The 27,008-nt window shown below is 37.4% G+C and overlaps 1 protein-coding gene across 1 annotated transcript; it reads left to right on the top strand.

The window, feature by feature from the left end:
- Positions 1-13,801: 13,801 nt before the first annotated feature.
- Positions 13,802-26,272, top strand: LOC122157539 (MAP3K12 binding inhibitory protein 1). The gene is made up of 9 exons (XM_042813283.1): positions 13,802-13,921; positions 17,205-17,324; positions 18,994-19,215; positions 19,319-19,415; positions 20,849-20,914; positions 22,489-22,641; positions 23,609-23,706; positions 24,214-24,252; positions 25,704-26,272. Exons 1-9 carry the CDS (start codon positions 13,802-13,804, stop codon positions 25,812-25,814), a joined length of 1,026 nt encoding a protein of 341 aa, XP_042669217.1. The 3' UTR covers positions 25,815-26,272.
- Positions 26,273-27,008: the final 736 nt, after the last annotated feature.

Below are 27,008 nucleotides of genomic sequence, written 5' to 3'. Positions count from 1 at the left end.
AGAAAGATTTTTCTGAAAGTTTCAGAAGTTAAAAATTGGAAAATTAGGCTATTAGAGCATTTTCTGGTTACAGTATATAAGAGACTGCTGAAGTACATCACTATTTAAATATCCTGCTTACATTTTCTTTACCAAGACTGGTATAATTTTTCACTTTGGACACAGTTTTAGGATAGGGTTTATATATGGAATCGGCTTCCCTAGTTTTGAAAAGCACAAGTGTATCAGAATCTGTCACTGCTTTATCTTTGTGTAGCATGCTGCACTAAGCTGAATTTTATTCTTGGGCAAATGTAAAGACTGGTGAGGATGCAGGGGATCCCGACCTTTGTAAACACTGTTATAATCTGCAGAGGTACAAAGAGAGGGAGAAAGAGAATGAGAAACATTGGTGAAAGAATCCACAGTGCTTAGGAGCCCCAATTATGGACTGAGATCCCATTTCCATTGTTCAATAACAAAAGATGGTTCTTGTCCCAAAGCACTTACAATAAATGTGAATTTAAAATTCATTTCCAAGGAATGTGAGGGTACTTGCTGTGCATAGTATTTAATACATAGGCAGAACACTTTTGGAAATGACTTATATTAGTGGAATAAAGCCAGACTGAGCCTGTTAAATTCTGTTCACAAGATTAAAAAAAAATAATTATTGTGTGGTATTGGGCAAAGACATAAAATCTTCATTAACAAATTTCAATTTTTAAATGTCTTTCTACATTAGGTATAGAATTTACGCACCTGATGGTATCTGAAAAAGGAAAATAAGATTTTGCATTCTGTTACTAAATGACCTTGATAATCATAATAGAAATTATAAAATATGTTCTGTATTCTGAAAAATGTATTCTCCAAAGTATTACAGTAATTAATTTTAAGATCATAATAATTCAACAGTCTCTCACTTCTTCAAGTACTCTGGCCTTGGATGATTGTTTGAACCTTCACACGCGTATTTCTTGCAAAATATTTGTGTACATTTTTTTATATCCCAAGTTCCTGACTTTCCTTGAAACATATTGAAAGATAGCATGATTTAATGAAAGGATAGATGAAGATATTTCATGGTCTTTCATGCCACAGCCTAAATAAAATGGAGCAATGTTCACAGACATATTTTCAAATGTTTTAATTTATGCAAAATCTTTTTATTTTCTGCTTTAATGAAAGAAATGAGCTTCCATGAAAGACACATCTTTCACCCAGAGCAAAAAGCACCATTGCTTCACTCTCATTGGCCTGGACGGATGAATAAAATTCTCCCATACTCCATAGGTCACTTCTTTGCATAGTCTTATAGTCTCATAATCTTATAGTATTATATAAACTAAGCTTAGTCCCTGTGTCTGAAAAAAAAAAAAAAAAAAAAAAAAGTCATTAGGAATGGCATATATCACTACCAACATTTCTGTAATCTTGCCATGCTTTTATGCACAAACCATCTCCCTTATAGCTGTGATGATCTATAGAACTCTGGAAATTTTCAGTCTTTCTCACATGCTACTTTTTTCACACTTTCCACCATCTGCTCCTTCCTGTAAGCTGATCTTGTGAAGCTGCTCATGAGAACAACTCCCTCAAACTCCCCAGTCTGTTTGGATCTATAGCATTGTAAACAGCGATGTTTCATGCAGACAATAAGTAATGTTGCATATAAAACTATTTTATATAGTTTTATATAGTTTTATATAGAGAACAACAATGACTTCTCAGATATGAAGCGTTTTCTTAATTTCTGGTCCCCTAACTTTATCATTTAAAATAGATACCACGCCCAGGACTTCCTCTCACGTTTTCTTCCTATAGTTGTTCCCTAGGCAAACTGAAGTTCTTAGATCTATAAATTGCAATGTTTTCCCAAACTTTCTTACATGATCCACCACTTGGTCCCTTTCTTCATCAGATTTCTTTCCCTCTTCAAAGTTCCTATTCTTCCATCTTTTGCATATGTTTGCACAGCAGGACCAGCAGGATCAGTCTGGAAGAGCCTTTATCTGCACTGTCTACACCTGGCATACACCTGCACTATCTACAGAAAAGAATACTTGTGTTACAGTCAGGAGACAGTAAATATGTTGCTAGTTCTTTATGTTCTCTATATGTTTTCTAGCTACTACATTTGATTTGTCAACCTGAACAGTCAGGAAGGAGCTGCTGGATGTATCTGAATCTCATTGAGAAGAAAGCAGTTTCTGAGCCCAGAACAACATTATTCGTGCTGCACTTCAAGAACTAATTCTCCTCTCCTAGTTGTCATAGTGCCACATAACCTCCTCCTTGACTCCAAAGAGTAGTCCTCTCTTTCTACAGCTTTTCAGCAAACCTGAGCAGATTTCCTGTAAACTTTATTTGGGTATAGGTGATTACTTATATGCTGAGAGACAAACTTTCTCATGTTCTACCTAAGTCCATTCTTTGTATCCAACAATAGCAAATGAAGAAAGTATTTCAGCCTTACAAGCATTTACAATGAAATCAAAGCATGACTTCCACCTGTCAAAGTACTATGTACTTGACCCTAAAATTTGCCAGAGGTACTTCCAAAGGTTATGCAAGGCCCTGATTCAGAGAAAAGGTGATGTGCATTTATGTCAGAAACTGAGCTATGCTCAGCTGTATATAATGACTCAGCTGTTGTGCAGACACCTGGCAGATACAGACCCTCAGCTGCCATCTGTACTGCCTGCATTGTGCTATCACATCCCCATAATCTTGGAGTAAAAAGGGAGAAGTAGGAGCAATAACTGTGGAGAAAGAAGAATATAGTAGATTTCATATAATCTCTAATATCAAGAACTGTAGGTCACAGAGTAGTTGATTTTGCTTACCACCAGAGCAATTTTCACAGTAGGTGATATGCAGAATTAACCCAGACTCATTCACATTTTTAGAATAATTGAGATTTACACACACCTAAAACTCATGTTATGTGTAGGGCAGTAATCATCATTACAATAGGAACTGTCTGTCAGATGCCTGCTTCCAAAGAATCTTCTTGGATATTACGTGGAGAAGATATTAGGATTTTGTAATCTGCAGAGAATAATAGACTCTGTGTGACACTGTTGGGAGAAACTTCTTAGAACAGCATCTCTACTTGCTGACAACTACTTCCTACCTTCTCTACCTAGAATGAAAAACAAAAATCTACTAGCAGAAAGAGGCTTTATTCTTTAATACCCAGCTCTGTATCAAATACATAGGAACACATATAAACAACAGAGATTTAAGACAGAGAAAAGAAATAATTCAAAACAATGTATTGCATTGGTGATCTTCTTTTGCTTTTTGGGCTAAAAGGGAGACAACCAGAGTATGATTACGTTGAAAATTCCTACTAATAGTTATTCCAAGAGGTAGTTAACTCTACTTCTTGCTTGCTTTTCCTAGATTTTATAGAACTCATCGAAGTTTTCCAAGTTCAGCTGGGCTGCCCTCAATATGAGTAGGTTTCAGAGACATGCTATGTGGGATAAATTGAGTAAATTAGTAAATTCCCTTGTATAATGGCAATCATGCCTTGAGCTTTTACAATTGGGCTTTTGTTCTCAGCCCTTTTAATATGTCTTTTTCTTAGAGGTGAACTTCTGTGAGAGAGCTAAAGCAGGTCTCCCATAGCCCTCTGCTCCCAAGATATCATCCAGAAATAAGATTAGCTAAGCATTTATTTCTCCTTTCATTTTCTTTTCTATAGCGCTGTATTTTGTTTCTGTATCTCAGTTGTTGTTTTTTGTTGTTTTTTTGGCCAAGTTTAGAGGCTATATTGAAATATATATTAATTTCCTAACCATATTTGAAAGATTTTGAATGATATATGTATGAAATTCTAGAAATGCATGTATTTTTAAATGGAAAATTTTATTTTATTTTACTTCCATTCGTTTTTTATAAAGTACTCATTGCACCCGGTATTTGGGAGAAAAGCAGATTTATCCTACATGTTTAGTTTATTTGATATGCAATGATATAATATCACCATTTAAACTATTCTGTAGTACTTAAAAATACTAAATCGTATTTCATAATCGGTGACAGTTTTTCCTAATGAAATTGTTAAGATAAGTCACGGGAACTTGTGGCTTTGTTTTGTTCAGTTGACTGTTTATTACATCTTAAAAATAAAAGATTTATTTCATTGTCTTCATTACTTCTAAAATCTTTGCATTCCTCATACCTGAGCAGCTGGGAATTTGGCATTAACCTGGATGGTCTGGAGAGCTAAATGGATGGGGGCCTTAGGAGGTTCAACAAGGGCAAATGCAAAGTTCTTCACCTGGGGAGGAATAACCACATAAATCAGAACAGGTTAGAGGCTGACCTGCTGGAGAGGAGCTCTGCTGAGAAGGATCTGGGTGTCCCGGTGGACAACAGGGTGGCAGTGTGCCCTTGTGGCCAAGAATGGCCAATGGTTTGCTGGGATGCATTAAGAAGAATATGGCTAGCATGTTGAAGGAGATGATTCTCCCCTTGTGCTCTGCACTGTTGGGCCACATTTAAAATACTGTGTCCAGTTATAGGCTCCTCAGTTCAAAAAAGACAGGGACCTCCTAGAAAGAACCAGTGGAGAGCCACAAAGATGATTTAGGGTTCTGGAGTATCTCCCTTATGAGGAAAGGCTAGGACTGTTGAGTCTAGAGAAAAGAAAACTGAGTGGGGATCTTATCAGTGTTTATAAATATCTAATGGGAGGAGTCAAGTGGTGGGGCCAGGCTCTTTTCAGTGTTCCCAAAGACAGAACAATGGGCAATAGCCATAAAATGGAACAGAGGAAGTTTCTTATGAACATGAGAAAAAACCTACTATGAGGACTAAAGAGCACTCAAACAAACTGCCCAGAGAGGCTGCGGAACTTCCTTTTCCAGAGACATTCAAAAATCACCTAAATACATTTCTGTGTAACCTGCTCTAGATAACCTGACTTAGCGGGGGGTTGGACTAGATGATCTCTGCCAACCCTTGTGATTCTGTCACTTTTATTGATTAAGCCCTTCACCTAGTCCGTTATTGAATCAGGCACATCCTGACCCCTTCAGAAGTAGTAAGTCTTACAGCTCAACTCTGCAATTCTGTTCTGAGACTTCTATCTTACTGTTTCTCAGGGTATCATGCAAGTCTGAGATGTGCCTGTATGGGAACTGCCTAAACCTCTGATTGATCACCTGAGGCAAGCAATGAGTCAGCCAGAGGAACACAGGTGAAGGTAATTCACCTGTGCTGCCAGAAGGGGTTGGAGCCTGGCTCCACCTCTCCTAGACCTATTTAAGAGCTGGCTGCCAGGGGAGAAAGATCTCTTCTAGAGATTGCCTCTGCTGGTGTTTTGTGGGTGAGCCCAGGATGGGGTAAGCCTTCTATTTATTCTCTTTTTGTTATCATAGTCTACTTTGCCTAACTCTCTTGTTTATTTCGTGATTATAACATCCTGCTATTCTTTGATTATACAGTGCCTCTTTTGCATATTAGGCCAAGCATAATCACCTGGACAAGCTTTGCCATGTGTGCTTTTTATTGTGCCTGCAATTCCACTTAAGTGTCATCACAATTCCTAGTATTCAAGAGCTTCTGTGCAAACTACCCGCTTTAGTATTTACTGATTCATGAATATTTTAAAACACATTCCTCTTTAAATCACAGAATTTGATCCTTTAATTAAAAAGTAAGGTGACCATCAAATGCCTATAGATTATAGTCTCTTCACATGCAAGTTGTTCCAAAGACAAGATCTCCAGTGAACCTCAGTTGCAAGACTTGGAAAAGACCTTTCTCACCCATCGCTGTAGAAACTCAAACTTGCTGTTTACATTGAATTGGGAAATTGGTATGAAATCATGAAGTGCTTACAAACTTTGATGCTCTTGTTCACCTAGTTTACTGCCTTCTTATCTGCCCTTGTAGATTACTTAAGATAGAAACTGAAGAAAAGGCAGTTAGCCTGCTGTTGTCTGTTTAGCTTTTACTAAGTAAGCTGGGCTGTAGATCATACTCATTCTCAAAACCAGCCCATATCTAGAAGTATTTACATAAGCTTTTTGCATTGTATACCAACCTTTGCAACACTAGTATTAACTACTGGCATCTGCCAAGGCTGACTAGCAAGTGCTTCACAGTATCAATTCAACCTAAGCAAAAAGCATGTGTGAGTGCTGCAGTGCTCTTGTTAATGTCAATAAGAAGTATCAGAGCTCATATGACACCTAGCAGAAATTAGTACCCACATTCAAAGAAAAGCTTTTGTTGTTTTCCAGAGTATTATGTGGACTTTATTGAGATGACTGCATCTGACACCTGCTGTAATATAAAATGCAGCTATAATTAGCCAACTGATGCTCTCTGCAGTTTAGGTCGAAACCCTTCTGTGGGAATTATGCTTTAAAATATTCAGAACTCCAAGTGGCTCTCATTACATTTAATTTTTACTTAGAATTAGGTGGTCTAGAAAAAAAAGTTAGGATTGTAATAGCCCCCCGCTGAATGCCACACAGCAACGTGAAAACCCATAGATTTTTTTCCAAATAAAAAAATGAGAACAGCAGACTACACTACAGCCTTCAATTGAAGTCTGGCTTTGCTTAATTGTACTTTTTGCACTCATCAGTCTCTCCTCTTCAGAGCAAGCTACAAAAATTGCCTGAATAGCCAAAGAAAAGTTTCCCACAGTCACTGGCCACAGAAAAACACCATTGTCCTTCCTCACAGTTTGATGGACAACATTTCTATAAATGGGTAGCCAGTCTGTCAATGGTACCCTCACTGAAAAGGCAAAAGAAGAGAACAGATTCTGCCAATATCTGACAAAGCATGTTAACACATAATCAGGCATTCACTAGTCAGGCAGCTGCCCCTGGGACCTTCATAACACAGGTGCCTTTAAGCCATTTCCTATTCACAGATAAAGGAAACAAGCAGGAGATACCTGGGAAAGGAGCAGTCTATTGTGGCCTGTCAAACGCCCATCTCCTAGGCTGCTTGCATAAAAACAGAAAGAACATAAAGGAAATTTCAGCATAAACTGCTAAATTATAAAACAGCAAAATACTCTCCAACTCCATATATTTTTTTCTTTGTTTAATAAATAAGAATAATTAAAGAATTGCAAAGGAGCACTGTACCTTATAGAGGTATCTTCTTCAATCGCTTTATTGCATGAAAGTGAGCAAAAGGTCTGTCATGTCCCCAGCTCCAATAGCTAGAACAAAATCAGCAGTGGTGGTCCCAGGACTACAACTTTCACCCTCTGCGTTTTTGATATGAATTTTCCTTGCCTAATCTGCTTACTTCTTCACCCAATTGGGATTATTAATTTCATCCTGTAGCTGAGAAAACAGGACATTTTTGATGGGCTGGTGTAGTGTGATAAATAGTTGATTAAGCTGCAAAATAAAGGCCCTTTCCCTATTTTTTTTGCCAACTTCATCTTAACATCATCATCTTCCTAATAAACTAGAATCAGTGAGTGGAACAAACAGGTGACATTTCACAACTGATATTACCTAAAGGACATCAAGCAGAGTGACAGTTTTAGCAGGGAATAGATCAGGATCAGGCAACAATCACAGTTAGCTTTATGCAAAAGGAAATGTTTATCTTTTCTGATAGCACATAAACATCTCCATTTTATACACTCAGCATATTAAATGACAAACTCTGTACCGCTGGGCAGGATTTTAGCTTACATTTATGTCATCGCCTTGATGTCTCGCACCAAGTTAAAAACTTAAAGCAGTGATTTTAGGAGTGCTGTTCGCACATTTGATGTCAAATGCTTTAAAAACATTATCAAACTCTATCAAAGTTCCCAGTGCCAGCACCTAGAAAAACTAGTATTATTGGGTGCTTGGCTCCCACAGGTGATATGCTGCCTCTGAGAACAAGAAATGCTGCAGTGCAACACAAAGTACTTGCAGGACAAGCCAGAATATGGCATGGTGAGAACTACCAAGCATGGTAAGTCTTTTCACATGAAATAGTGCTGATGTCTTGTCTTCTCCTCAGCAAAAAGTTTGAAAGAGCGCAGATATGTCTTCTCACAATTATAATTCTCTAACTAGATCCACTCTTTAAAACAGTATATGTAGATACACACACATTAATACATACACACGCAGATATGTAATATATATGTATGCTTATATGAATTTTAAATACAGACGCTCTTGAAGTCTTCCAATACAGTGATTCAAATGGAATTCATTGCCATAATGTAATTATGATGAAACCAAGAGTTAAAAAGATTTAGAGAAGATGCAGTATTGTAAAATGTAAACAAGAAAATATATGAGATGCCTATTTCATTTCTTCTTGCTCAGCTTAGAGAATTCCACGTGTACGAGCTCTATTAGTATCACCCATACCTGTGCAGCTAACTGGAGTTTTACTTCTCAACATTTAAAAAGGGCTACTTGTTCTCTGTTCAATCAGCCTCAGGTCATTATCAAACTTACAACCTAGGCCCAGTCTTGCAAAGGCTTTTACACACAGGCTTAGCTGTATGCACATGAATAGTCCTTTAGAATTCATTAGAATGATTTGTGCACAAAGTAAGCAGGTGCATGACTAGCTTCACTGAAGGATTGGGACCCAAAATGTCAAAGACTCCATATTCCCTACTAACAAATGCCTCTTCTGCATTAGAAAAAATACTGACAGTGTAAAGACGAGTGTGATCTTCTGTTTTGTCTGATTGCTATAATAAAATGGAGAATCATTAAATTCTGAACTATTTAATACGTTCAAATAACTTTACAGTTACTTGATATCGAAAAAGAGCACTATGTATTTTCCTGTACAGATGTAGAACCTGAAGAATACTGCAAGGGGTATAAATAAGGATGGTATTTTCAGAGGAGCTTAAAGGATTTAGGTGCCTATCTTATGTTGCAATATCTTAAGGGATCATGAGAAGCTCAACTTACCTATGTCATATAGGTCTCTAATTTCAACTATCCCTCACAAAGCTTGTATCAAATTTCACATCTTGGTTTGATTCCTCAGTAGATACTGAATGATTGATCAGACCAGTAAAGTCAGATGTGTGTGCCTATTAGATGATAAATGTCTAACCACTGTGGTACAGCAATCTATAGACTAAATCCCTGAAGTACAAGGCCAACTTAAATTTGAACAGCTTCACAGTTCTGCAGAAAAGACTAGGAAGAGTGTATGTTTAGTAAAGGATTTGGCTCCAGACAAGCTGAACTGTGAAAAGCATGTACATAGCACAGCCAAAGTACCTATTTTAAATATTCCTAAGCACCTATCACTATTATTTATTTTAAAATAATAGTTCAATTACGCTAATAAAGATGCAAACTACAGCTTTTAAAATCAAGCACTCAGCAATCAAGGAATCCCAAAAGTTAAAATTCCTCTGAAGTAAATGTGCTGCATTTCTGTTTTTCTGTTAAATATAGATTTTCAAGTATCCCATTAAACATGAGGTAAATATAGGTGCAGCATGTACATATTAATGCAGTAGAAAAGTATTAATTTTTAGAATATCTTCAGGTATGAGTGCTTAATTTCACAATGCTTGTGTCAGTTTACTAACAGTTCAGACATGGTGAGCACACATATCTGCTTTGCAAGATATTGTCTACATTTTCATGTTAGAGTCTCAAAAGGAAATTATAGGAAGGAGGTTTATAATCAAACCTTTCAAAGTAGCTACAGAAGTCTAAATTTGTGCACACTAAATGATTATAATAATGGTTCACAGACTTCTAAGAAGAGCTATTGAGCTTGGCCTTGCAAAGGTGAGTACTCGATCCCAAATTACCTAAGATTTGAGTTAATGAACTGAAGAATTTTGCAGATTATGCAAATTTTATTTCCCTGTTGAGAAAGAAAGAGGGGACAGGTAAGGAATAAAACTTAAACATGGTAGTAAAATGAGCAAATAAAGCATTAACAATAAAGACCAAATTAAAGCAAAGCATACAGCATTATAATAAAAGGTAACAAAAGCAGGATTCTGACAGGAAGAGCCATGTGTCTATGTGCCTGTAAGGGTAAGGAGATTGAATATGAAGCAGGTGACAGCTAAGTAAAGACTCTGTATTTTGTTAAGAATTATAACATTACTACAAGTCATAAGCATAAGATATTTGTATACTTTAGTTGTTGTTGTTGTTTGTTGTTGTTGTTGTTGTTATTTCCTTTGAATGCAAATACATCACAGCATATCTCCCACAGCACATTTCACACAAATCCCACTTCAACCATGATGGAAAAGGGCTTTTTAATTTTGACAGCATGAGCAAAACACCAAGAGATCTGCGAAGTGCTGGCTTTTGAAGGAAAATAGTTCCTATTTGACAATCAATTAAGTAATTTGATGTTTGATGAAGTGATTAAGTGCATGGCTACATTTTAAGGAAGTATGCTATGCTTTAGGGCTACTGTATAAAATTAGGCACCAGCTTAAGCATCTTGTTGAATCAGAACCAGAATATTGTGTTGGGGTGATGCCTCTTCCTAGATACCTTGGCAGCTACAGAACAAGGACTCTTCTGAAATTAATGTTTGGAAATATCAATACACTTATATTCTGGAAGGATCTTTGTTAGGTCTATTTCTATTTTAATCCAATAAGTAGGTTACTATCAATTGTCTACTTGTAGACTGAAATGATTTAGAACATCACTAATAATCTAACAAAAACACCACCTTTACAGCAGTGAGCACAGACCTGCACCACTTTCCTGAGGTTTTGGGCAGAATTCAAGCTATTGTTTTATCTATCAAGTTCCAAATAATTTCAGTTTAATTTTTCTTTAATGCTTCTTTTGCCTTTCTCTGGTGCTACAGCTGACATAAGCAAAAGTACACCAAATGAGCTTTTCAATTCAAGAGAAAAATCTGTTCATATGTTACAGAGGCTCCTTAGATCAGCACTTCACTCTTCAGTACAACAAACTTCAACCACTGGTTCATTCTGCAAGGCACCCACCTTTCTTTTGGTGCTAGTGAGGGACAAAATTGAAGTCTGAGTTCAGAAATTATGTAAATGTAATGATTAGCAGAAGAAATAGTCCTAGTAATTATGACAGTGCTGATAAGCAAATATAAGTTATATCAACTTATTAAACTTTACTGGGCTCTTAAGGCATTTAGAGGCATCTAGAGTTGGAAAGAGCTGTATTATTTCACAAACAAGATCAAAAGAAGCAATAGTTTAGGAAAAAAAAATCCTTTTTTATTTTAATAAACATTTCCCCCTTTTTATTTCTTCATTTGTTATTGAACAACACTGTTGTTGAGGTTACATTTTTCAAGGTGTGGTGCTTTTATATGCCTCAGAGATCCATTTCAGGGATCAAAGCTGTGGAAGATTTAATCTTACCATGACGGCTCTATCCCCGAATGCTCAAAATGGTTTCTAGATTATTATTATCAGTCAAATCATTAAAATTGCCAAAAAAACCATTAGTGCCAACTTACACATATTTAAATCTTGTGATCCTTCTTTGTAAACTAGTATCTCCATCACTGGCAATCCACTATTTGCCAATTTTTTTGCAGATACACTGCAAATTAACAGCATCTTCCAAGCAATAAGAGCTTCCAATATTTTATTGTGTCATCAGCTTTAGAGTGCATGCCATGTAATTTCCTCTGTTTTTATGTGAGGCCTGAATTTACTGTGGCCAGTTTTACTGCCAGAGGTGATTGCAAGTGCATTCATTTTCACTGCGCACTATATTCAGTGAACGTATAATCATCTTTTGGAACTGTTCTGCTCTAATTTCTCTCTTCCATTAGATATGAATGTTTAGCATAGTTTGTTCTTAGCTGTATTTGTGCGTTTTTCCCTATCCTCATTTTCACACATGGTATCATCTTTCCAATCTCTTAAATCACTTTGAATTATTGCTGTTTCTGTTCATGTTTGCATAATGTATTATATAATTTAATCTGTGAATTTTCAGATGATAACAAATTTATTCAGTTAGCAGCTGCAACATGGATTGAGGCTTTCTAAGAGACTGAACATAGGAAGAAATTCTGTAGTAGGAATCAGCATTGTTTCTCTAAGAGAAGATGCATAACAGTTCACATGATCTGAATCCAGCCAAGTGCGATCTAGTTTAGTTTAGGTAAGATATTATTGTAAAGCACATATCTCCAGGAAATACATATTTTAAATCATTACTTCTCAAGTCAATAATTTGCCTCTGGAACTGAGCAGGCTTTCTCTTTCAGTTGAAGGTCCAGAACTTGCTCACGATCTCATAGAAGTTCAGACACATTATCATTTTCCAAGGGTTTAAGTCAGCCACGTCAGCTAGAAACCTGCTCCTGTGCTGCAGGAATTGCAGCATCACCTTGAAAATTAAAATCAATCAATCAAACAAACAAACAAAAACAACAACAACAACAACAACAACAAAAAGCAAAACAAACAAAAACAACAAAACAAGCGTGATGAGACAGAAAATGAAACAAAACCAAAGAGTTCAGTGCTTTCCCAGCATCTCAGAAGATTTAGTAACTTATGAAAAGGAAAACATTCGGTTGATAAGTCGGCATCCTCTGCCCATCTTGTCTGTTTGCATTTTTTTCTACCCTTAATATTCTTTTGCTGTTTACTAATGATCTCTCTTTGGGCATGAAAAATGCCTGATGGGGAAGAAAACTAAAATATCAAGACAGGTCTATCCTGCACACCTATGTGGTCTCCTTTATAACAGGAGAATTGGCTCATAAGCCTCTTTTCAAGAGACAGGAAGTATGAAGAGAATCAAGAGAGAAAACTGATTGTAAAGGAAATCCTCTGGGGGAGGGAACAGGAAAATGCATGAAGCCTAAAAGATAGAAATTAAGTGATAAAAGGAAACACCAGGTAGAAAACCTTTGTCAGTACTGCTGGTCCTAAGAAAGAAGTTGAGCAGACTGCATTTGAGGAAGTAGTCTATCTGTACAAACAGAGTGTGACAAACTTGTTCCTCAATGTCTGGCAATAGAGCAACCCTTCTGTAACCTGAGAAGTCAAGGCTTTGAAGAGAAACTCATGAGTGTACAAAAGTAATCAGAAAAGTAAGGCTGAAAAAGAAGTGCAATAATCTGGTGTGCTTAGAATTAACACACGTCCTTCCCTCCATGAATGCTCTCAGTCAAGGCACTGCCACTGTGGATGCAGCTGAAGGGTAAGAAGGAACAGGAGGCAAACTGAAGAACAAGGAGATGAGGTGTCCTTGCAGGGAGAGGATGTGCCACAGAAGCAGCTGCAGCCCAGGTTTAAAGCCTGGTTAAAATCAAAGGTGCCAAATCAGCACATAGGGTAGGCTGTGCTGCCGGCCCAACATGCTGTGACTTTGCAGCCTTTGAGATGGTATTTTACTAGAGAACTGCAATGGACTTGAGCTGAGAAAAGCTCGTAGGGAGACTTAAAAAAGGCCGCAGTTTTGGGAAAGCCATGTGTTTGACACGTGGAGCCGCACACAGCATGCCACGCCAAGATGGATGGGCACGTGTCCTTCCCGCGGATACAGGGGACCAGAGCAGGACAGGCAATGTCTGGCCAGGACAGCCAGCCCTGCCACAGCTTCCTCACTGGGGCCCTGCTGCGCTGCGCACAGACTCTCCCTGCAAGGATCGCGGCTGCAGTCGGCAGCCATGAAACTCCGCACTCCCCTAGAACCGCATCCACGGCCGCAGCACCAGCTTCCGCACCAAGGCCCGCGATTGGCTGCTGCTCCCGTCCATCATCGCGTGGGGGCGGCCCGCGGTCACGGCCGCACGAGCCGTTCGTCATCGCTGAGCGACGCAGGGCACGTCGCTGGCGGCTGCGGCCGGGGCTGCTGTCATGGCGGCGGCGCCCGGCCTGCCGGAGCTCGGCGACGGCTCTTCGGAGTCCGGGGCCGAGCTGGCGGCCTCGGAGGTGGCGAGCAGCGCCCTGCGCTCCCTGGCCGGGTTGGCGGGGAAGGTGAGTGCGCGGCGGGCGGAGCGGAGGCCCAAGGCCGGGCCGGCTGTGGGCCCGCTCCTGCCGTGCTCGCCCCTTTGGGCGGGCATCTCTGCTTCTCCCTGTCCGCGGGAGTCTTCGGGGATGGGCTTAAAGTATAGGGAGGAAAGGAGCCCACAGTAAGTACGGGAGGCTGTCACGCCTGCAGGTGATGACAGGAGCGGTGGAGTTGTGTGCTCAGAAGTGGCGTTGCTCTTAGGCTGAAACACCTGTTTAGGGATTTAGTGGTGATGAATTATGTAGCAGATAGCGCGGCTGTGGTGGGAGGCCCTTATCAAGAGAAGCTTCCAGCAGCAACTTAATCATTGCCGTAAATAATTTACAAGTTAACTCGTCTTCCTTTGTGGAAGCGCAGGTGTCATTCTGTGGAGGCAATAGAGGTGCAGTCGCACTTCTGCAGTTAGGCAGCAGTGTATAGTCTGGGGTCAGGCGGTGAACTGGTGTCCTGGGGAGGTAATACAGTTGATATTAGAGTTGCTGCATGCCCTCAGGTGGGTTGCAGTAAGTATGGAGCAGAATAAAGGTCTTTGGAAGCACTGGTGTTTGGAGCGTGTTCTTTCTGTGACATCTTAAAGCTGTTTCACTGTGTGCTGTACCATGGGTAGGTTGCGGTTTGGTTATGCTGTCTTAGCTGATGAGATTCTTCTAATTGCTCAGTCAAGGTCATTTCCAGCTGTCGAGTTACGTTCTTACCTGCCAGCACTTCTGGTAGACTGATGGTGTTTTAGCAGCTTATCCACTTCAGATATCTATCTTGCACTTTAGACTGATGCTTCTGGTCCCCTTCTCCCTTGAGAATGACCAAGATGAGATGGTTCAATATTTGAACCAGGTCTTCATCTATCACAATTTGCGATCTGTCATAGCAACTTAAGCTACATTTATGCTACCAAGTTGCACTGGAAATAGGAAAAAAAAAAAAAAATTATATATATTTACTGGAGCAATGACTTGCAACACAGTGATTAGGAGGACATCTGGACATAACAACTATTGGAACCAATATGGCAGATCTTGGAACGTTCTTTAAGTCTCAAGGGATAATTTGTGTAGTTCATAAAAATAATTTCAAAGAGCTGAAATAACTTTTGTTTCTGCAACTTGCTGTTGAATAGACTCAAGACCTCTAAATCCACGAAGGTTTTGAGGTTGTCAAATTATATAATTTATAATCCTTCTTTTTACAGTTCTTATAGGATGTAACAGAAAAACAGGTGTGCAGTTTTTGAAACATGTTTGGTTGCAGAAGGAATTTGTCCTTTACTTAACAGTGTGTGTAAGTTTATCCCTTGCCTCTAGATTCTAAGTCAGAAGGTATTGTTTTTGCACATTGCAGCATACCATTGTATGATACAAATGTGCACATCAACTGATTCATTTCAGAAAAGGGGGCTTAGTAGGCCATTACAGTAGGACACGTATTTTGTCTCTTATGGCAGTGTACCTCTTTTGTCCTGTCAGTACTCTTTAGTGTAGCATGTATTACTCTCAAAACTTTGGGAAGAAATACTTGCTTCACATAGTGCCCTTTAGATGATTACACAAGCGGAGACATTTTACTTGTAAGGTGAAGTTTTATTCTACTAAATTCTTAATATGTTCTTATGTTTCTGAGGTTCCATAACAATTATTTACTAAAACATTATTTTCCTTGCCTCTTATGTAGATTAAGTACTAAGTAAGAATAATAATGTTTGTGAAAATTAACTAAAATACATTATGTATCTAACTAGATAAAAAACATGATTCAGTTGTTATTTTGTAGTGCATTGGAAAACAATGCAAATCTATTTGTAGTTCCCCTAGGTGTTTATTTTTTTGTCTCTGAGGGTCAGTAGTCTTCCATGTCTTTTACTATGTAACTGATCTGTAATCTAACACTGGATTTAACAAGGCCATCCTTTGACTAAAGAATGAGGGTTCAGGCTTGTCCTTCTTTACATGTGATGTTATAGTATTGCTTGGTTCCAAAACTGATGTAGAGCAACCTCAGGTTCCACTGCTTTGCCTTCAGTGTAATGAAAGCATTCTTGATTTTTATTTCTGTTTCATAATATGCAGTGCTATGAAACAAGTACACGTGCATTTTGTGTTCATAATATTTGATGTTGTTGGAAGACACTGACTTTTTAGACCATGTGTTCAAGGTCAATCTTATCATCGAAGTGGTACTTTTTGTTTTTAATTTATTTTTTTAATGTGATAGGAATGAGATGTAGGTGTACAAATTTGCTCATGACTTAGAATTCTGCATCTGAAACAGAGCACCTGTAGGTCCTGTTCATTTTAAATCATTTTTTTATCTGTATTTATAATTTGGGAGATTGCTTGGGGATATTTGGTTGGAAAACAACCTCACTGGCTTGTGAAAATGAAAGTTTTTGTCCCTTCAGGTTCTTCTCAGAAAAGCTTTAGTGTAACAAATACGACAAAGAGCTATGTGGAAGTACATAATTAATTAGTGATTATTAACAATCAGTTTTGTATTAAAAAGTTAACTGAATTGTTAGTTCGTAGAAGGTACATCATTCCTATAAATGTAACTTCAGGTTCCCTATGTGTGTTTCTCTTCATTGTTTTGGGAGTTAAGTGCTGCCATTTCTCAGCAAAGACAATAGGATATGGCAATTGCTATTTGTTTTGAATGCTCATGAAGGGAAATAGGGATTTTGAAGTGCCTTGGCAGTGATGCTCTGTAGTTCAGAGTTTGTTTAACTGGAAGATTTTGTAAAGACTTTAACAGTATTCTTTTTGATATAAAGCCTGCTTTGAATTAACAAGTACAGATGGCACAGTATCAAGACTCTGGTCATACAGCCTTGCACATTTAATTCACACACACATGTATGTACAGGAGAATGCCATTCTGGGTGGGTGTTTCTTCTTGCTGCTGGTTCTATTATCTGTTAAAGGAAATATTTGTGTGATTAGCATGAGCAGTATGCTCAAGTACAGTGGTTAACTGCATAGAGAATATACCAAAGTTCAAATTAATACAGTGAAAGTGTGTTTAGATAGTTAGAATTTTCTAAATTTTGAACATATTCTCCTAATACTAGCTTACTTTGAAAGTAACACCTATTTGAATTGTAATTAATGTCAAACCTATTCTGTATCCCCACATAAAGGTGGGATCTGCATGAGATTGAGTGGAATTGTTGTCCTGTAGGTTTCCTGTGTGCTTTTTTGACATTAACATGGCATAATGTACTGTTCTTTTTGCGGTGTGTGTCCTTCCCTGTGGAAGCTTAACCTTGGAGATGATGTCGTGAAAGTTGTAATCGACTGGAGCAAGCTTCAGAGCACATCAGCACTTCAGCCAACATTGCTCTTTAGTGCACTTCAGCAGCATATTTTATGTTTGCAGGTAAATATTTCATTGGGCACCTTCAACTTGACTAAAGTGGTCAACAACTGAATGTAGCCACACTACTAGACTGAAAAATTGTAGTTGTTTGATCTTACTGCTGTGTTCAGCAAAAATGGGTTCACGAGTATTATACACTTGAAATCCTGGTATGCTTCATAGGTACCTGCACTTACAGATTTTTCGTATTAATGGTGGGAATAGCCACTGTAGGTGAGCAGGCTGCATAAATGCAGCCTCATTGATTTCTAGACTTGCATTGTAAATGTGATACATTTCCATCTATGGTGGGTTATAATTAAGCAATAAGACACGGCAGGTGTGTGTCATGCTATGATAATGATTCCATGCGTTGGGTGAGTTTTGAGGCTCATGGAGTGCTTTCAGTGGTTCAAGAAGTGGCATTATCCCAGCATGACACATCCTGGAGTGTCTTACTGCAATTAAATATATTTTCAGCGTCGGTTTTTTGTTTTTTTCTAAAGAGTAATTTCTTTGACATTAATGTCTCATCCTGCCAAGTAGCCAGTCACTATTGCTGTCATTTCTTTTAGCTATGTGAAACTTTCCAACCCTGTCAAAAGTAGCTATAATTTAGTTCCATGGTGGTATCAGCTGGTATCTGAATAGAGTTCTGACTTTGATAGCTGATATGTAAAAGATGGGAATTTGAATATCCATTTTCCCTTCAGCTAGTCAACAATTATTTCAAGAGTGCAGTTCTGAGAGAGTGAAAAATAAATAAAATTTCTGTATTTGCTTGTCTACAGGTATAGAAAAATCCCTGTGTGTTTCCCAGATAAGCAAAATCTTTCTCAGAATAAATACAAAGAGAGAACAAGCCAGATATAAGCAAGAAAAAACTACTTGTGGTGTTCCTTCAGTTCAGTGGAGGAATTTCATGAAAAGGCTTGCAAAAATCAGGTGGTATTTAAAAGAAATAAATCTGAATTTCTGGAGGGAAAACAGAGAAGTAAATTTAGATTGGATGAAACTGGTAAAAACAAAAATGATGACGTGTGGCTTATATATAGATGTATGTACACCAAGGTTTTGCTTTTATTTTGCTGCTACAAATGTTATTGCGCCATTCTGTCATTTAATTTCATGACCTAAGTAGATAATCAGCCATGTCAAGAAAAGCATGTGTTGTGGATAATACCTATATATTTCATATCTGTGTTCTCTCATTCACTTGGGCAACTGCAGTTTCAAGTGGAGAAGGTAGTGCTCTGGTGATAAAGTAAAGGCTGTACAGTGTGAAAGCACTGGCTTTCGTGTTAAGAAGGAAGGGTACTGAGCCTTACAGTTCTGAGTAGGCATTTGAGTGACATGGTTGTTAAGTGGCACTGATGCCAATGATTGAAGCTTTTGATTTAGCTGCTAACACAAGAGTAACAGATTTTTCTCAGAAATTTGGGAGTTTTCCTGTACAAATATCTGAAAGACACAGGTCAGAAAGGACCAAAGTCATAGCATGTGCACTGTTTGGAATGACAGATTTTTATTTTTTTTTAATTACCATCCTCTGTTAGAAGCAAATGTTGCATTTCCTAAAATAATTTAAATCAGTCTTTCTTAGAACTTTTAGTAATACTTGGCCTTTTTTGTTTGTTCCCCCCCTCCCTCCCTTCCCCTTTAACCCTAATGTACTGTTTTCTTCGTTCAGCCTCTTTTAGAAAAGCTCCAGTCATTGATTAAAGAGGAAAGTGTAGGTCACGCTGAACCTGCAGGTAAAACAGAAGACCAAAGTTGTGAAACAAGTTTAAATGTTTATGATAATAACTCTCAGACTGAAGAGAAGTATGCAAGTTATGACTTGGGAGATCTGAAGGATGCTCATTCTAATTTTGATCCAGAGGTGGTCCAAATAAAAGCTGGAAAAGCAGAAGTAAGTGATTTCCCTAAATTAGAAAAAAGAAAGGTCTTTTTCTTTCTGAATTTTACATTTAAAGAATGAAATAGATATATCCCATCATGTTTGTTACCTACAGATTGACAGGCGGATATCAGCCTTCATCAAGAGGAAACAAGCTGAGATCAATGAAAATAATGTCAGGGAGTTTTGCAATGTTATTGATTGTAATCAAGGTAACTGGCTAGCCAGACTTTAATCTTCATAGCAATTTAAGTTTATTGGTTTTTTTCTTTTTAATTAAAAAAAAAAAAAGTCTTTTTCAAAGGCACTATTTTATATGTAAAATACAACTTTATTTTAAGAGTAACTTTAAAAAAAAAAAAGTTAAGAATATGCACGTGCTCTGCAGATGTTGCCAGACATAATAAGGAAAAAAAAAAAAAAAAAAAAAAAGGAAATGCTTAATGGATTCTGCAGGAAAGCTTACAGCTCTTACTGCGACCAGATGACTTCTGTAGCTGTTGTTCTCAATGTTTTAGCTAGATATTCCTTCCAAAGTTAACAGAACTGCAATTCATGTATGTCTTGAGAATTGCATATTTCAAATTGAAGTTAATACTGTCTGAATTACAAAGAAATACATCTGTAGTCAATTTTAATTATGAACTACTTAGAATTGCTATTTTATTTCAAAATAACTCACGCTATTGCTATTTTTAATATACCACCTGGCACAACTGACTATTTCCGTAAGCAGTCTTAAATCTATCTGGTGGACTGGATCCCACTTGCACAATTAGTGCCTATGTAACCAGCAAAGACACTTTTATATACAGAAGTAGTGAAAGAGACATAGATTTTGCAGTGTAACTATGAACCCCCATGTGTGTTGTCTCTGTGAAGTACTTCATACTGTTAGAGATCAAAGCTTATTTTTCCATAAGTTTCACAGAGAATCTATGTAGAAGACACTAGCTGGCAAAATACTGCTTCATAAAATTTAAGTTACTGTCATTTCTTCAGTAACTTAAAGTCTTTCTTTTTGCTCAGCCATAATAAAATACTTGTAGAGCTTTGGTGTATTTATATTTAAATAGAAACATTAGAGTAAACTGAATTGGCTTGGACTGACAGGTTTTATGTCTAAGCAAATTAAAGCAGCCACAGGAATCAGAGTAAATGCAGGAAGGTGAAAAAAGGATGCTGATCAGTAAACCAGACCAGGTTAAAAATAGGGGAAAAAAAAAAAAAAAAAAAAAGCAGTTTTAAGAAAGGAAATAGAAGTAAAACAGCACTGGTGTGCAAGGAAGAAACTTCTGTACAGGAAGAAATAAATGACAGAACAACACAATGAAAAATAAAAATTAAAAAAAGAAATAGATTAGAAGAAATTGATCCTGATCCAGTAACCTTGTGTGTGTGTGCCTGTGTTTATGGAGGTGACTTAGCCAGGTAAAACCAATCAGTCCGTGCAAGTGCATGAAATTAGGTATGAGCATGTTTTCATAGGATGAATAATTTCTGATGCTTTTGTTGTTTGAAAAACTTTAATTAGATCAGATTGGCTTAAAAACTGGTTAGAATATTTTAAATTGTAAATACATAATTAGGGCCTCACTCTTGTTTTGTTTTGTTTTGTTTTTGTTTGTTATCACTATTTATTTAGAAAATAGCTGTGCCAGAACAGATGCTATTTTCACACCCTATCCTGGATTTAAAAGCCATATAAAGGGTAAGCAACTCTTTTAATGTCCATTTATTAAGAAAGTCAAGATAAAGCAGTACTCACAAATTTTGGCTTTGACTCTTTTTACAGAGTTCTTAGAAGTGGAAACTTAACAAATTGATTTATGACTCTAACAAATACTTTAAATCTTCTCTTACCTCTTCAAGTTTTGTTTTTTTTTTTTTAATCCCACAATTTTGTCAGTAGGCTGTTGGTTATACCCTGAATACCAAATCCTTTGATGAGTAGCCTACTGTCATTGCCTGAAAGCAAAAATGAAAAACATAAAGCAGGACAGAGAAACTGAGCAATTCTTAGCTTTTCTTCTAAGGTAAGGCCATCAGTCCAGTTAAGGAATTGATTAATTTAAAACAGAAGATAATTTTATTTAATCTCAATGTAGTTTCATCAAATTAGAAAATAATCCAGAGGCACAGTGGAAGTTTTAAGAGAGACATCGGAATTTGAGGAACAAAGTTACCACTGCACTATTTTTTGCAAAGGATTGAATGGTGTAGAAGTTATTGTACAGCAAATATCATGTATGAAAGGTTGCTTGAACACAGACTACTCTGTGATTAAAACAGTCAAAATCCAAGAATGGAAGTAACCTTTTGTTCCATTTTTAAAGAAACTGCTCTGAAGCACAATGCTGGTTGTAAGCATTAAGGGGTCTGGTCAGTTGAGGCAGAGGGAGAAGTAAATTTGAGTCAAGAATAATATTTGACTATAAACCTTCTTCAGCAGTTACTTTTTAAAATTCCAGCACTAATTTTTAACTTGAATTGTAGCTTTGTGTGGGGAAAAAAAGGTTACACTTCAAGTAACTGAAACCTGAACAGTATCTGAAAGTTTAATGACACAGAGAAAAGAACTGGGAAGCAAGAATGTAACTTGGCCATTCCAACCTACAGTATGTGGTGTCAGTGTGCTGCAGTGTTTGTAGTCACCAGTGTAGTCTTTAATTCTGTAGTACCCTGCAGCAGTCCTATTTGAAGGGACGTGAGAGGTTACCCCAATTAAAGAGAAGTGACCAAAGTCTTTTGATGAAGATGCAGTTCAACGGGGGCGAAAGATGAAGCAGGTGAACATTCAGTAAGGCTGCTAGCTGGGTAACAAAAATTGGGGAGAACTTCCTGAGATTTATAGTCGTTCTTGTAATTGTGTCTTCCCTTGTAATTGTGTCTTCCAATGTATTTATGGTTCTTCTTGTAATATTAGGTCTCCCTCTTCTTTGCATTCACAACAGCTCATACATGCAGCTCCTATCAGATATCTATTTTTCTGTTGTTTATCTGCAGCTGATGATATGAATGTGATTATTTTTTCTTCCTTCGTAAATGTAGGGTGCTAGGTTTTTATTTACTTTGGTTACTGATATATTTAAAAATAAGGACTTACACTGAACTTTTGATCTCAGTGTTTGTGAGACCCTTCAAATACAAGATTAGTGAAATAGATTCAACACACAGCTTTTCAGGTTTTAGTAATGTTAATTATTTAATGCTTTTTTTTTTTAAATTACACTTACCGATATGTTTCATGTGCATGTGTGTTAAATTTGTGTTCTCTTTACTTAGTTTCTAGGGTAGTAAATACATATGGGCCTCAGACTAGATCTGAAGGAACACATGGGTCCAACCATAAAGCTGGTGTACCTGTTCGTGATTGTGGAAACCAAGCTGTTGAGGAGAGATTGCAGAACATTGAGGCACACTTACGGTTACAAACAGGTTTGTACCATGTTGAAGTTTTGAAATAGATGTGCGAGTTTGTGCTACAGTTATCATTCCTGTAGTAAAACTGGGCAAGTCAGTAAGTGCTGTGACAGTAAAAACAGTAGGCTACATACATTAAAGAGTTCTGTCACTCAAGTACTGTAGTCTTAATATTTTGGACCATATGCCCAAAATGAAATCTAAATTTGTGCCCAAATTAGGATGCTGAGTTGATAAATACGCATGTCCTGGTCAGGTCTAGGTTGTCATTCTAATTGGAATACCCAGCAGTTGTGATAAACTGTGATTTTGTAGAATACTACTTAGCATACATTATGTGCATTGTAAGGGTGATTTTTTTTTTGCTCACTTCCAGTCTTATGTGGGAAAGCAAGCCCAAGCTGCTTTAGTACAGCTGCCAACAGCAAGTGGCAGGTTGATGGGTTTGTTTGTTTGTTTTTAATGGTCTGTTATTCCATTCACTACACACATTTCCCACCTCTGTTTCTCCCATTTGTGACCAGGTAAGTGTTGTTCTTTGTCAAGCACAACTTATGCCTGTCCTTCAGTCTTGATACTCTGTAGGTAGGCTCCCTTAAAGACAGTCTTGCATAGCAGTGCTGAATTTGTGTATTGTTTGCCATCCAGTGTGCTTCCTCTTGCTGTCAATTCTTAAGAGGTAACATTTGGTGTTTGACTGTATTTTAAGAGTGATTATTTTTTGTTACAGGGACATTTTCAGATATATACTCAACTTTGTGTATGAAGTTGTCTATTGCCTTCACAGATTACAGTGGCTTATCAACCAGATTTTACTGTGATTTATATTAATTGCCCTTCCCTTTCATTTTCCCTCCAGCTTGTTAACTTTCAGGTGATGGTTGCTAGCTGGACTCAAAGAATGAAAAGCTTGCCACCTATAATTTAAAATGTCATTTAAGTGTTTTTCCTGATGTTTCTCTGTTTGTATCGGTGTACTTAGGTGGTCCTGTACCAAGAGACATTTATCAGAGAATTAAGAAGCTTGAAGATAAAATTCTTGAGCTGGAAGGACTGTCTCCTGAATACTTTCAATCTATAGTAAGAATTTTTTCTCAACTTGTATAAACTTAAGTAATTGTTTGATGTACAAAAATGAAATAGGTGAGAGTGCATTTGGGAGGAAAGAAAGCGATGGTGGCAAGATTAGTATTGTGGACTAATTGCCTTTTTTTTCTCCCAGAGATTTGCATAAACACTTGTGTGGATACAGGAAAATCTTAAAAATATTGGGAGTCTCAAGAGCTGGATATTGATCTTTGTTTTTACTGAAGGAAGCTCCAGTTAAATTGCTGGTAAACATGTTAGCTGCCAAGCACAGAGAAGCTTTGACAGCTTCTGACTGCTCTCCTGTAGTTTTTTTCATGATCTAAAGTACACTTAATATAAAAAGATTTATTTAATCTTTGGAATGGCAGTTAGTGTTCTTTCTGTACTTTTAAGACACTTGTCAACATTGTTATAGACTCTGTAGATTTCAGAATTACCTGCAGTAACAGCCTCTGTCAGAGTAACATTAAGTCTGTTTTGATTATGTCTTTTCTTTAGAGCTGTTCTGGCAAGAGGAGAAAGGTTCAACCTCCTCATGTAAGTGTTATTAATTTTTACTTACTTTCAGTTTAGAATGTTTTGAGAAAGAGAAGTAAACAAAAGTTCAACCAAGCAAATATCTGACTTCTCAAAAATAGCTGTATCAGTATGGGTAATTTGCTGCCAAAGAAAGGCAAGAAAGAAAGGAGAAAGTTTAATAATATGTCAAAATGAAATGAGTCTTCTATAAGTTTGTACTAGATTGGGTGTATTAGTGTTTTCACTGGTTAAAAACTAATAAATTAACTCTGTGATAGATACTAACTAGGCTGGAAATAACAAGCAGTTTGTAAATTCTGTTCAGCTTCTTTGTAACATCTTCTGATTTGTTTGTTTTTTTAATTATTTTATTAGTTTATGAAGCGATGATAAAAATGGAGATGGTAGACTCAGAAAGAGTTCTGGAGAAAAACCTGACTTTATAGAGGATATAAGCTTAAGTCAGTGAGAACTGCTGTTTTTGCAACACTGTCACATCAGATACTAGACTAATACATGATCAAATTTCTCCTTAATCTAAGGGAGACCAGAGCTGGCACACAGTCTGCCACTCATCATCACACTTGAAGACAGGTGACCGAGAGAGCACTTAGAAAGGGATGTGGGCCATATAAGCCTTGAGGAACTAAGCGTATTCACACACACACAAGAGCTTTAATGTGTGTAGGGGAACTGTTAGGTAATGGCTTAAACTGGTGAAAGAGCATGGCTGGCCTAGGAATCACAGGCAATGTTTGCACTTTTGCTTCCTGTGTGACCAGAAGGGGTGGACCCAGGATGAAGCCACCCTGGGCTCTTACAAGGGCCAGCCTCTGAAGGGAGAGCTTCTCTTGGACCTAAGGCTGCTTCCTGAGGAGTACTGAGTAGTCAGAGAGCCTCTTCACCAGTTGAATGAGTTCAACTCTTCTTTCTGTGCATGTCTGTTGGACTACTTGCATATACTTTGCCTGGTATTGCCAACAATCTGTCAGAAGCAATTTTGCTTCATGAGCAGAACAGTGTGAAAAATCTTTATAAAATGAGAAATGACTACTTGTTCTTATTTAAGAAGATGAAAAAAGAAAAAACAACTGTCAGGTTGTTCAGAGGAGGTTGATGCTAGACAGTAAGATAAAAACCCTTCAGTTGTAAAGCTGAGCTCTGTGAGCCTCAAGGTAGTCTTGTCCAGTTTTACCATCAAAAGATTTTTGTGTCACTTTCTTTTGTCATCAGAGTAAACAAGCATCTAATGAAAGTAGCATGAATATGTTGATATATGATCGATACTGTAAGTTTTTTCTAACTTTACATTCTTCCCTGTCGAGATTAAATTGTCACAGATGAGTCAGACAATTCTGCAAAATTTCTTTTGTCATCAGGTGCAATATGAAATGATCACCAGTATCTAGTACAGGGCACTCTTCTAGCAGTTAGAAGATGTAAATACGGTTTTTATTTTGATCTTCTAGCAGAACTATTCGTTGGCGGAACTTGATGAAAAGATCAATGCTATAAAACAAGCACTACTGAGGAAAACAAAGGAAAGCAAGTCCAGGGAAGCTGAGCAACTTCTTGGATAATTAAGAAGTCTTCAGAATCTCATCGTGTTTCATACCTAGTCAAGCCATAGACCAAGTGGTGTTCATAAAAAATGACTTCAGCAGTGAAAATAAAGCATGCGTGTATAAGCTCCTTTTGGATATTTTTGAAAGCTTGCTTTCTGAAGAACTCATTTAAAAACATTCTTATGAAAGAAATAGTTACTTTAAAATGAAGAATGCTTTAGAAAATAGCATTCTAATAATTCACTCCCTTCTGTTATAAAGGAGGATTGCAGTATTGTTGTTACGAGGAAGGTCTTATCCGTCATACGAAAGCCACATCTCATATGTACTTCTTGATAATCAAGTATTCAGAAGGGGCTATCTTTTAATATTTTTCATGTAAGTAAGTAGTTTGCATAGATTGTGAAACAAAATGAAATATGTTCTCATAACTGTCATAGTAGAAAATAAAAAAAGATATTACAAAAGCTGCAGCATGTGTAGTTATTACATATTTTCTGTTTGTCGTTGTTTTCACAGCCATTGAAAATTACTTTTTTCTGTATTTCAAAGAAGGGTGGTTACAAAAATCCTGCATTTGTAAATAGAGACAGATACCTGTTCTTCACTTCCTGTGTCCTAAAAGAATGCAAACTTCCCATCTGTTAGAAGGGGAATGAAGTATTTAAAAACCATTCAAGGGGAGTTGGTAGGAGGCACCAGCTTCCCTTCCTTCCATAAGCATGCTTATATCAGTGCAAAAGCATAGATGCTAGGCAGATAATTTATAGTAAAAATCAGATCTTTATAATCACACTTCAGCATGTAGGCATTTATTTTTTAATCAAATTATTTTCTACTTATGTCAGTTCTCTTTTAGTTTTTTGTTTGTTTGGTTGTTTTTTTTGTCTTTATTCTACTTCAGAAGAGAAATGACTGATACGGATGTCGTCATAGGGGAAGCATACTGTTGACTGCTCAACTTAGAGTGGTTCTACTACTGACATCTCTTGATCAGTGGCTGTGAGAGGTGTTAAGAGTAATAGTGGCTGGACACACTATTTCCTTTGAACAGAAGCCTTTTCTGTAGCAGCATCTGTTATAGCAAGTGCACATAATGCTTCTGTGTAAAAGAACCAGCAGATGTGGGAAATGAAAATTTGCCTCAGATTTGGTCTTAGCTCTAGGCAAGAGGATACAAAGACTGCTCTGCAAGTAATGCCTCCTGTT

This window comes from Centrocercus urophasianus, unplaced genomic scaffold (genome assembly GCF_019232065.1).
Source record: "Centrocercus urophasianus isolate 14NV4802_14NV808 unplaced genomic scaffold, USGS_Curo_1.0 seq_14, whole genome shotgun sequence".
Taxonomy (NCBI): Eukaryota; Metazoa; Chordata; class Aves; order Galliformes; family Phasianidae; genus Centrocercus; species Centrocercus urophasianus.
The sequence above is the reverse complement of the archived record's forward strand: the minus strand, read 5'-3'. Positions and strand labels throughout refer to the sequence as shown.